Source organism: Lutra lutra, chromosome 13 (assembly GCF_902655055.1).
Source record: "Lutra lutra chromosome 13, mLutLut1.2, whole genome shotgun sequence".
Taxonomy (NCBI): Eukaryota; Metazoa; Chordata; class Mammalia; order Carnivora; family Mustelidae; genus Lutra; species Lutra lutra.
In genome coordinates this window covers 58,950,340-58,963,459 of record NC_062290.1, presented here as the reverse complement: position 1 = coordinate 58,963,459, position 13,120 = coordinate 58,950,340, and the positions used below count along the sequence as shown (strand labels likewise).

Here is a 13,120-nt window from a genome sequence, read left to right as displayed (position 1 = left end):
GTTTATTTTATAGAGAAGCCATTTCTGACACCAACTCCGTATGTGTATAATTAAGAAGGTCCCAGATGTCCTGTCTTGCCAATTTCCTATTTGGCACAGTGAGGAAAAGGAACATTCATTATCCCAAAGTGGAGATACTTTTAGCAGATGATGAACTACTCATATTAGCAATTTTTAAAAAAATTCTTGATAGTTATGTAGGCAGTAAGAGCTTTCTGAAGACTGTAAGATTGGGCCTTCACAATCACTCAAGCAGGAGATAAGAACCTGCATCCATGCCATGGAAATGTAAAAGAACGGATGAACTAGAAAAAGAAATCCAGACAAATGATAATATGTGGGGACAAATGGAAGGTAACAATGACATGACACCTTGGCTTGCACATCAGACTATCTGGTAGATAATAATTCCACTAAAAGAGACAAGAGGGTGCAAACATGTGGGTTTTACAAACAACAAAGAATATTTGAACACCAGATTCCAGACAACACCATGGATACAGAAGGAGTACGGGTAGAAGATCTCATGAACTTTTCCCTTTTGAGTTTAAGGCAACATGTGAACATAAAACAAGGAGAGTAACCAGAACCTCAGGAGAAAAAAAAATCAGTATGAGAAAGAGGCTAGGGGTTCCTGGGTGGCTCAGTCGGTTAAGAGTCTTCCTTTGGCTCAGGTCATGATCCCAGGTCCTGGGATCAAGCCCTGCATCAGGCTCCGTGCCCAGCAGGGAGTCATCTTCTCCCTTGCTCCTCCCTTTGCTTGGGCTCTCTCTCTCTCTGAAATAAATAAATAAAATCTTAAAAAAAAGATACATAAGAGTATTAAAAAAAAAGGAAGAGGCTAACCTTGAAGTGGTCAGGAAGGGTACTAGTCAAAAATTAGGGGATGCAAAGCATTCTGCTCAGAAAGCACTCTCAACACATATTAGGAAAAAAAAAATAAGACTTCAGGGGCATTGGTTTCTATCTTGATGCATTTGTCATTCTGAACACTAGAAAGAAAGGATCAACGGACAAAAACCAATATGTCTTTCAGACTTAATTCTTTCTGAACCCACAGAAGGAGTCAGTGGAAGAAGAAAGGTGGATTTTTCATGCATACAGATAAGACAGCAGAGGCAACAAGGGAGACAAAACCAAAAGTCTACTTAAACACCACAAAAGTATCAACATATAACCCAGAAAACCAAAGAGGGAGCAGCGATGGACAATCCCACTCATTATGAGGCCAGGAGAGAGTAGCTCAGCCAGAGTTAGGAGCCCACGATCCAGAGCCAGAAACTGTTGGACAGACCCTTGGTTTTTCACTGTGTCTGACCTATTACTCCTAATTAATGCTCTGCTTATTTATTTTGCTAGGCTAAGGGGAAGAATACTCCCAAACTTTCCTAAAAGCTGACATTTCTATACTAAAAAATAGAGGGCAAATATGAAAAAAACAAAGTGTTCATGGAAAGAATAGGTTAGGAGTAGAAGAGAATATGAAAAGTAGGAGAGGGGATGCCTGGGTGGCTCAGTCAGTTCAGCAGCTGCCTTTGGCTCCGGTCGTGATCCCCGAGTCTGGGATCAAGTCCCGCATGGGCTCCTTGCTCGGCAGGGAGCCTGCTTCTCTCTCTGCCTCTGCTTGCTTGTGTTCTTTCTCTCTCTGACAAATAAATAAATAAAATCTTAAAAAAAAAAAAAAAAGAAAAGTAGGAGGGTACAGGAAAAAGGAAATACAAAGAAGTGAGGTGAGACAAAGAAGAGAAACAGAAAAAAGGCAGATGAGGGCAAAGACCAGATTTTTCTCCCCTGAAACTATCCCTGATCTCCCTAGAAAGAAAACCTCCAACCACCAAGGCTGATTACAGACTAAGAAGGGATATTAAGAAAAACGTTTGAGGGACACCTGGGTAGCTCAGTAGGTTAAAGCCTCTGCCTTCGGCTCAGGTCCTGGGATCCAGCCGCGCATCGCATCGGGCTCTCTGCTCGGCAGGGAGCCTGCTTCCCGCCACCCCGCCGCCCCCCCCCCCCCCCCCCCCCGGCTCCTCTCTGCCTACTTGTGATCTCTGTCTGTCAAATAAATAAATAAATAAAATCTTTTTAAAAAAAGAAAAAGGTTTGAATGAAAGAACTGCGCTTTCAGTGTGGCAGTGACAATCTCTTACTGGCTCTACTCTACTCCACAATACCACTGCAGCTGGCTTTACTGAGAAAAAGAACCTGAAAGCAGGTTTGGTTACTCAGCCTAAGAAGGACTTGTGGGCTAGGTTGAGGGCAAAAATTGAAAAGCCCTTGAAAAACTAAAAGGCTGGGAAAATTCACTAATTCAAGTATTAACTGAGTGCCTTTAAGTACAAGGCTAAACAACACAGAAGATTCAGAGTACACAATCAGTCTAAAAGGAGAGAGAAAATATGGATACAAAAACAAAGAAGTAACTATCATGAGAACAGTACACACCAAATGTTATATGAGTTGAAGGTAAGGTCACTTCCTATTAGGGTGAGCAGAAAAAGCTTTATGGAGGAGACAACTTTGAAAGACTGGTAGGTTTTCAACAGGTTAAGTTCAGAGGGGAAGGGGAAACACCTTCTAGAATCAGGATAAAAACAATGGCATGAGTAAAAGCCCAACAGTGAGAAAGGCCATATATATTTTTGAGAAACACTTTGTAGCTCATTTGGCAGGTACATAAAAGGACATGGAAGGGAATGACAGAAAATAAACCTGGGGAAAGTAATCTAATCTGGGGCAAAAATGGGCCCCCAGGTACAGAGCAGGCACTCAAACAATACTGAATGAAATACTAAACAATGAGGATTTCTGGTCCTGGATTGAAATCCTGTCTTTAAATCCAGAATACAGGGAGAACTTTATCAGCCTGAGAAAAAAGGAAAGAGAATTCAAACCATTTTTTTTCATGGCTTAGTTACTTTTTTCTTTGAAAATCTTAAATTATCTCCGCTTTCTTAAGCTGCCTTAGAGCAGTTCCCAGTGGAAACACTAAGGGATCACAGAAAGTACATAGTCATAAGAAATTTCAGGGGCAGAACAAAATTTGGCCCCTCTTAGCACATGCTGGATACCAAAGCACTGGGACTCAACCAAACCCCCTGTAAGATGGGTAATATAGCCAGTAATGACAGCCTAAGGCTGTGTATCTTGCTGGAAAGAACTGACTGTCCACTCTCAAAGCTCTAGAATGAAGATGGCCTCCAGCCTAACTGGGCTGCTTGAAGGAAAGTCAAACCATGTTCTCAGTTTCTTGCTCACAAAAAATACACTTTCAGAAGAAAACTTCCAGTCACTGCACTCCTTAGCCAAGAGACCAAAGGAGAGAGTTTCCCACACTAGTGCTGATGATAGTACTTATCTCTGGGAAGGAAAAATCTAGATACTGCCAAGATTATAACTGGGACTTTGGTTTGAAATTTCTCTCTCTCTCTCTCTCATGCACACATACACACACACACATGCACACAGTCTTCAAAAAATCCAGCATGAGGGGCGCCTGGGTGGCTCAGTGGGTTGGGCCGCTGCCTTCGGCTCGGGTCGTGATCTTGGGGTCCTGGGATCGAGTCCCGCATCGGGCTCTCTGCTCGGCGGGGAGCCTGCTTCCTCCTCTCTCTGCCTGCCTCTCTGCCTACTTGTGATCTTTCTCTGTCAAGTAACTAAATAAAATCTTAAAAAAAAAAAAAAATCCAGCATGAAAGGATTTAACATTCCACTGCAAGTAATGGTCTTTAAGATTTAAGTAGGGGAGGAGAAGGGAGTGAAATTATATTTGCTTGTATGCATGAATATCCAGCTTCACAGTTCAGAGGGAATGTGTTAAAGGGTAAAATCAAGAAAATTATAAGGAATTCAATCTTACGTACTCTGCTGCTCTCCCCAGCCCAAATAGGTCCAGTGACCTAAGAAAACCGCAAATGGTAGCAAAAAAAGAAGAGTGACAGAGACAATTTTAGGAATAATTCAAAGACCATTTCCCCATCCCACCAATGATTATACACCTTACCTTGCTTGAACCTGCCCTACTTGTATTCCATTAATTTTACATAACATGTAGAGAGCCTTCTGCCTTCTATCAGGGATGAGACAAATCTAGAAAATACCGTTGCTCTAATTCACTATATAGAGAATAACAAAAAACTGCTTCTACACTTTTTAAAAAAGTTTTATTTATTTAACCATTTGTCTGTTGAAGGGCATCTCGGCTATGCCTTCATCAGAAAGGATGAATACCCAACTCTTTATCAACATGGACAGGACTGGAGATTATGCTGAGCGAAATAAGTCAAGCAGAGAGAGTAATTATCATATGGTTTCACTTCCTTGTGGAGCATAAGGAATAACATGGAGGACATTAGGAGAAGGATAGGAAAAGTGAATTGGGGGAAACTGGAGGGGGAGATGAACCATGACAGACTGTGGACTCTGAGAAACAAACAGAGTTTTGGAGGGGAGGTGGGTGGGGGGATGGGTGAGCCTGGTGGTGGGTATTAAGGAGGACACATATTGCATGGAGCACTGGGTGTGGTGCATAAACAATGAATACTGGAACACTGAAAAAAAAAATAAAATAAAATTACATTTAAAAAAAAAAAAAGATTTGAGTAATTCCGACACCTAAGGAGGAGCCCAGAATCATGACCCTGAGAATCAAGAGTCACACACTCCTCTGACTGACCCAGCCAGGTGCCCATGCTTTTATGCTCTTTTAAAACTCCTTCTGGCCTAGGACTCAGAACATTATCATTTAGGAGCTAATATACCTTTCCTTATTCAAAATGACAAAAATTCAACCTCTCTCTAAGAAATCCTTCCTATCTCTTCGTTCACCAAACCTGAGCCTACCATAGTATTTCCATGAGACTCTCAAACCTGATACAGTGGAAAAGAGAGTGATTTCCTTGTCTAGGAGTGATGATGTCTAATTTTGATGCTCTCTATTGAAAATTAAAAGGCCAAAGAATGGCATTAATATCTAATCTTCCAAGTAATAAAACACTGTAGCCTTCTGCTCAGAATCATTTTTTCAAATGCCTGCAAAATTTAATAAAATCCATTAAAATACAGAGGCTTTGAATGATGAGAGAAAACTGAACATTTTCTACTCATTTTTCAAAATAAAAAATTCAATGTTAATTACATTTAAATCCTATTCCATATTCAAAACTGAATTTGAGGCAACTAATGTCACACACACACACACACACACACACACACACACACACACACACTAAAAATAGGTCTTTATCCCAAGAAACAAGGAGTAATTTAGCTTCATAATTAAGAATATGAGAACTCAAGCCAAAGCTAAGTTCTTCTAGCTCTACCACTACTCTTTAAAAGGTTATTATAGATATTTCTTCAACTATAATATAAGAATATTATGAGTCTCATTGTTACCGAAGGATTGTAAGAGAAAAATGCATGTAAAGAAACTAGTACAGGCCCCTGGAATGGGGCAAACAGTTGGCATTTCTTGTTGTTGTGTCATGTTGTCAAGTTTTTGCTTGCCTTATAGGTTCCTAATAAATAGGTAGCAGGAAGATCCACACACTGATAACCCTAGTATCTGCTAAGGGATTGTCTATGTTTGGGTTAGAAAGTCCTCAGAGAAAGGAAAAAAAAAAAGTCCTCAGAGTTCTAAGGGTGCAGTTCCCTTGAAAATTTGCTATTAAGACTCAAAATTCTGGAAGCGTTGAATGATGCCAACAGAAGCTGGTTTCATTACCTGAGCTAACTCCCAATCCTGGAAATCAGGGACTACTAGTCAGTCACAGTTCAGGTGTAGAATATAATGATTCAACAATTCCATACATTACTTAGTGCTCATCATGTTAAGTTTACTCTTAATCTCCTTGACCTATTTCACCCATCCCCCATCCACCTCCCCTCTGGTAACCATCTGTTTGTTCTCTATGGTTAAGAGACTGTTTTTTAGGAGCACCTGGGTGGCTCAGTCGGTTAAAAGTCTGCCTTTGGGGTGGGGAGGCCTGGGTGGCTCAGTGAGTTAAGCAGCTGCCTTAGGCTCAGGTCATGATCCCAGGGTCCTGGGATCCAGTGCTGCATGGGGTTCCCTGCTCAGTGGGGAATCTGCCTCTTCCTCTCCCTCTGTCCCTGCCCCCCACTTGTGCTCTCTCACTCTCTCTCAAATAAAATCTTTTTTTTTTTTAGTTTATTTTTTAGTTTATCTCTTTATTTTTCCTTTGTTTTGTTTCTTAAATTCCACATATGAGTGAAATCATATAGTATTAAGCATGGGAGAGAAGAATCAGATTTGTCACTTTAAAAAGAGAATGGTGGTACAGTGTGGCCGAACGTTTGTAGGGTAGATGGACTGGAGGCTGGTGTCAGGGAGGCTGGTAAGGAAGCTACTGCACTCACCTAATGATTGCCCAAACCAGGAAAGTTGCAGAGGGAGTGGAGAGATAGATTCATGAGATAAAATCAAGGGCTTTAGTAAGTGATTAAATGCAGGAGGTGAGGAGAATAAAGCTTAAATAATACTGCTTAGGTTTTCAGCTTGAGCTACTGGGTGGATATGATATCATTAAGAAGAGAAATATGAGAGTGGCAGACTAAAGGAAATGATGAATTCAGTGTTAGATTACTGGTTTTGAGGTATCTACGAAGTATTTTAAATGAATATGTCTGAGAAGACAGCTGGATATATGGTTGTGGAGCTGAGGAAAGATATGTGAAGTCTTAAGTTTTTAGAATACAAGCTGCCATGAAGACAGAGATTTTTCTGCTTTGTTCCTTTCTATATCCTTAGTGCCTAAACAGTGCTTGGCACGAAACAGCAACTCAACAAATATTTGTGAATTAATGGATAAAAATTATAACGTAAGTAAGAAAAAACAATGAGGCAGGGGTCCCTGGGTGGCTCAGTGGGCTAAACAGCCAACTCCTGATTTTAGCTCGGTCATGTTCTCAGGATCCGGAGATTGAGCCCTGCAACAGCCTCCACCCTCAGCAGGGAGTCTGCTTGGGATGCTCTCTTTCCTTCTACCTCTGCCCCTCCACCCCCCACTCTCTCTCTCTCTCCTTTTTGCAAGAATGCAAAGTCGCAGGCCACTTTGGAAAATAAACTGGGTATTTCTTATTAAGTTTTATATATAATCATAAAACCCAGCAATCCCTCTCATATGTATTTACCCAAGAAAAATAAAACATTCACATAAAATCCTATACATGAATGTTCACAGTTGGTTAATTCATATTCACTAATAACCATAAACATAAATGCCCATCTGCTGAATAAACAAACCATGGTATATCCATATAGCAGAAGGCCATTCAGGAATAAAAAGGAATGAACTGACACACACAGATAAATCTCGAATGCAGTATGATTAGTGTAACAAGCCAGACTCAAAAAGCTACATATAATATGATTCCACGTATATGACTTTCTGAAAAATGCAATACCATAGGGGCAGAAAACAAATTAGGGTTTTCAGGCCAGGAATGGGAGAGGTTGACTAAAAAGGGTTCTAGAAAACTTTTAGGGTTGATGGAACTGCTCTATATCTTAACTATGGTTATGGTTACAAAATTGTATGTATTTGTCAAAACTCATATAACTGTACACTAAAAGGTAGAATTTTACTGAATGTAAGTTATACCATAATAAATCTGACTTTAAAAAAAAAAAGGAGGAGTCCATGAAGGAGGCTGTGAAGAAACCAAAGAGAGGAAAACAATGGTGGTGTGGTCTCTGACAGAAAAAAAACAAGGTTTCAAGGAGGCAGTGATTAACAAGTGTTAAGCGCTGCAGGGTAGTCAAACAAAATAAAACTGAAAAAGGCCTACTGGATTTAGAAACAAAAAGGTTAATAAAAACTTCAATAGAAATTTTAATGAATGAAAGCTGGAGTATAGACTGTTAAGAAGCAAATGGAAGCACATACAATGGAATAAGGAGACATCAAGAGATTCTGTAATTCATACAGTAAAACACTGAATATGAGCAAGATGGTAGACACTACTTATCACAGATGCCAAAAAGAAGCAAGCAAGGAACAATCACCAAATGTGTTACAGAAAAAACTGAGTATATTAAGAGCTTCTTACAGAACCAGCAACATTCTCAAATTGGGCATTCACACATATCAAATGTGTGTCAAACTGACAATTATAATGAGCATGCTAATGTTTCCCACCTCCCTAGAGCCTCAAACCTCTTCAGTTCACATATTTAACAAGTGAATAACCAATTACCCTGTAGCTCAGTGGCACCTGATGCTAAGAGTCAGGCAGTCTAGAAAACTAGAGCCACCACTGGCAATGACATTGTATTTACAATGTTATGAGCTTTGTGCAGATTAACTTTACCAAGTTCACCTTAAGCCCAAAACCACTGAACTTCCAATACTTCAAACAGAAACTACAAGACCATTCCAAAATTCCTCTCTACTTTATCTCCCATTTCCAATCTGTCATCAAACTTAATAGTTAATTCCACTTAAGTCTCCTTTCTACTGTCCCTTCCTCCTAGGTTTCACAGTCCTTATCAAGGAACTCGTTACCTCATGCCTGAATTATTACAGATTTTGGCTGAACTTATGACCTTCTAATCTCTGTCCCATTCAATCTACTCAGCAGATGGCAACTAATTTTCCTAAATCCAGCTTCTAATCACATCATCGCCCTTTTAATAACTTATAACCTCTCACTATGTATAAAAGAGTGTATTTCTCTTTCCAGCTTTCGAGTCCTCTATAATCTGATACCAAATAATATCAAAACACACTGTCAACCACTCACCCAAAACAAAGTCGTTATTGGCAAACAGGTCACAGTTCCTGTATCTGCCACACTTGGGAGATAGAGGAATGAGCCTGATTTCCCCTATTTGCCCCTCAACTTCTGAAGCTGGAAGGTCCTTCTTTTCCACTGCTTGTTGGTGTAATGGAAATGGTTTTGAGTTTTGGAACCAGATAATCCTAGGTCCAAAGCCATCATTAGTAGCTGTGTGACCTTAGGCAGGTTAACTTCTCTGCCCTTGTATTCGTCATCTGTAAAAAATGAAGAGTAATACCACTTACCTCTCAAATTTGCATAAATATTGAAAATCATGTATGTAGCATTTAACTCCATGTGCTAGATGAATGATAATTACTCAGTAAATGTTCCCTGTTCTCCCTTATTTGGTTGGTACCCATTCTTAAGTTCCTTTTAAACATCTTTCCTTACACAATGCTCAATGACTCTAGTACAATGTCTCTTATCAAAACAAAAGCCATTTGCCCGTTTCCTTAAAAAGTTAAACACAATCAAAAGATTGGGATCATTCCCTGCATATTTTCAGACCACAATGCTCTGAAAGCTAGAACTCAATAACAAGAGGAAATTTGGAAAGAACCCAAATACATGGAGACTAAACAGCATCCTTCTAAAGAATGAATGGGTCAACCAGGAAATTAAAGAAGAATTGAAAAAATTCATGGAAACAAATGATAATGAAAACACAACGGTTCAGAATCTGTGGGACACAACAAAGGCAGTCCTGAGAGGAAAATATATAGCGGTTCAAGCCTTTCTCAAGAAACAAGAAAGGTCTCAGGTACACAACCTAACCCTACACCTAAAGGAGCTGGAGAAAGAACAAGAAAGAAACCCTAAACCCAGCAGGAGAAGAGAAATCATAAAGATCAGAGCAGAAATCAATGAAATAGAAACCCAAAAAACAATAGAACAAATCAACGAAACTAGGAGCTGGTTCTTTGAAAGAATTAATAAGATCGATAAACCACTGGCCAGACTTATCAAAAAGAAAAGAGAAAGGACCCAAATAAATAAAATCATGAATGAAAGAGGAGAGATCACAACGAACACCAAAGAAATACAGACAATTATAAGAACATACTATGAGCAACTCTACGCCAACAAATTTGACAATCTGGAAGAAATGGATGCATTCTTAGAGACATATAAACTACCACAACTGAACCAGGAAGAAATAGAAAGCCTCAACAGACCCATAACCAGTAAGGAGATTGAAACAGTCATCAAACATCTCCAAACAAACAAAAGCCCAGGGCCAGACGGCTTCCCGGGCGAATTCTACCAAACATTTAAAGAAGAACTAATTCCTATTCTCCTGAAACTGTTCCAAAAAATAGGAATAGAAGGAAAACTTCCAAACTCATTTTATGAGGCCAGCATCACCTTGATCCCAAAACCAGACAAGGATCCCATCAAAAAAGAGAACTACAGACCAATATCCTTGATGAACACAGATGCAAAAATTCTTGCCAAAATACTAGCCAGTAGGATTCAACAGTACATTAAAAGGATTATTCACCACGACCAAGTGGGATTTATTCCAGAGCTGCAAGGTTGGTTCAACATCCGCAAATCAATCAATGTGATACAACACATTAATAAAAGAAAGAACAAGAACCATATGATACTCTCCATAGATGCTGAAAAAGCATTTGACAAAGTACAGCATCCCTTCCTGATCAAAACTCTTCAAAGTGTAGGGATAGAGGGCACATACCTCAATATTATCAAAGCCATCTATGAAAAACCCACGGCAAATATCATTCTCAATGGAGAAAAACTGAAAGCTTTTCCACTAAGGTCAGGAACACGACAGGGATGTCCGTTATCACCACTGCTATTCAACATAGTACTAGAAGTCCTAGCCTCAGCAATCAGACAACAAAAGGAAATTAAAGGCATCCGAATCGGCAAAGAAGAAGTCAAACTATCACTCTTCGCAGATGATATGATACTATATGTGGAAAACCCAAAAGACTCCAGTCCAAAACTGCTAGAACTTGTACAGGAATTCAGTAAAGTGTCAGGATATAAAATCAATGCACAGAAATCAGTTGCATTTCTCTACACCAACAACAAGACAGAAGAAAGAGAAATTAAGGAGTCCATCCCATTTACAATTGCACCCAAAACTATAAGATACCTAGGAATAAACCTAACCAAAGAGACTAAGAATCTATACACAGAAAGCTATAAAGTACTCATGAAAGAAATTGAGGAAGACACAAAGAAATGGAAAAATCTTCCATGCTCCTGGATTGGAAGAATAAATATTGTGAAAATGTCTATGCTACCTAAAGCAATCTACACATTTAATGCAATTCCTATCAAAGTACCATCCATTTTTTTCAAAGAAATGGAACAAATAATCCTAAAATTTATATGGAACCAGAAAAGACCTCGAATAGCCAAAGGAATATTGAAAAAGAAAGCCAAAGTTGGTGGCATCACAATTCCGGACTTCAAGCTCTATTACAAAGCTGTCATCATCAAGACAGCATGGTACTGGCACAAAAACAGACACATAGATCAATGGAACAGAATAGAGAGCCCAGAAATAGACCCTCAACTCTATGGGCAACTCATCTTCGACAAAGCAGGAAAGAATGTCCAATGGAAAAAAGACAGCCTCTTCAATAAATGGTGTTGGGAAAATTGGACAGCCACATGCAGAAAAATGAAATTGGATCATTTCCTTACACCACACACGAAAATAGACTCAAAATGGATGAAGGATCTCAATGTGAGAAAGGAATCCATCAAAATCCTTGAGGAGAACACAGGCAGCAACCTCTTCGACCTCAGCCGCAGCAACATCTTCCTAGGAACATCACCAAAGGCAAGGGAAGCAAGGGCAAAAATGAACTATTGGGATTTTATCAAGATCAAAAGCTTTTGCACAGCAAAGGAAACAGTGAACAAAACCAAAAGACAACTGACAGAATGGGAGAAGATATTTGCAAATGACATATCAGATAAATGGCTAGTGTCCAAAATCTATAAAGAACTTAGCAAACTCAACACCCAAAGAACAAATAATCCAATCAAGAAATGGGCAGAGGCCATGAACAGACATTTCTGCAAAGACGACATCCAGATGGCCAACAGACACATGAAAAAGTGGTCCACATCACTCGGCATCAGGGACATACAAATCAAAACCACAATGAGATATCACCTCACACCAGTCAGAATGGCTAAAATTAACAAGTCAGGAAATGACAGATGCTGGCGAGGATGCGGAGAAAGGGGAACCCTCCTACACTGTTGGTGGGAATGCAAGCTGGTGCAACCACTCTGGAAAACAGCATGGAGGTTCCTCAAAATGTTGAAAATAGAACTACCCTATGACCCAGCAATTGCACTGCTGGGTATTTACCCTAAAGATACAAACGTAGTGATCCAAAGGGGCATGTGCACCCGAATGTTTATAGCAGCAATGTCTACAATAGCCAAACTATGGAAAGAACCTAGATGTCCATCAACAGACGAATGGATAAAGAAGATGTGGTATATATACACAATGGAATACTATGCAGCCATCGAAAGAAATGAAATCTTGCCATTTGTGACGACGTGGATGGAACTAGAGGGTATCATGCTTAGCGAAATAAGTCAATCGGAGAAAGACAACTATCATATGATCTCCCTGATATGAGGGAGAGGAGATGCAACATGGGGGGTTGAGGGGGTAGGAGAAGAATAAATGAAACAAGATGGGATTGGGAGGGAGACAAACCATAAGTGACTCTTAATCTCACAAAACAAACTGAGGGTTGATGGGGGGAGGGGTGTTGGGAGGGGGGGGTGGGGTTATGGATATTGGGGAGGGTATGTGCTATGGTGAGTGCTGTTAAGTGTGTAAACCTGGCGATTCGCAGACCTGTAACCCTGGGGATAAAAATATATGTTTATAAAATTAAAAAAAAAAAATTAAACACACATCTACCCATATGATCCAGCCATTCCACCTCCAGATATTTAACCTAGAGAGATGAAAACATATCATCAAGCTGATGTTCATATTATTCAAATAACTAGGAAAAACCCAAGTGCCTATCAACAGATGAGTTGATAAAAAAAAATGTGGTATATCCATAATAGAAAACTACTCAGTAATAAAAAGAAATGATTTACTGGTAAACCCAATAAAATGGCTGAGTAACAGAAGCCAGATACAAAAGAATATATGGTATGTGGTCCCATTTATATAAAACTCTAGAAAGACAAATTTAATCCACAGTGACCAAAAACCTAACAGTGGTTGTCTCGAGCCAGGAGTAGGGAGAAGGATGAAGTACAAAGGGCATGAGAAAACATTTAGAGGTAACAGAAATGT

The 13,120-nt window shown here is 39.6% G+C and overlaps 1 protein-coding gene across 7 annotated transcripts in view; it reads right to left on the bottom strand.

Annotated features, from left to right (window-relative positions):
• Nucleotides 1-13,120, bottom strand: part of UNC13B (unc-13 homolog B) — a 231,265-nt gene that overhangs the window by 110,767 nt on the left and 107,378 nt on the right. For 3 of the 7 annotated variants that reach the window (XM_047698627.1, XM_047698629.1, XM_047698631.1), the window contains one exon: nt 3,861-3,896. The exons of the other annotated variants lie outside the window; for them this stretch is intronic. In XM_047698627.1, the coding sequence (XP_047554583.1) occupies nt 3,861-3,896 (36 nt within the window). The remainder of the gene's footprint in view (nt 1-3,860; nt 3,897-13,120) is intronic. 7 annotated transcript variants of the gene reach the window in all.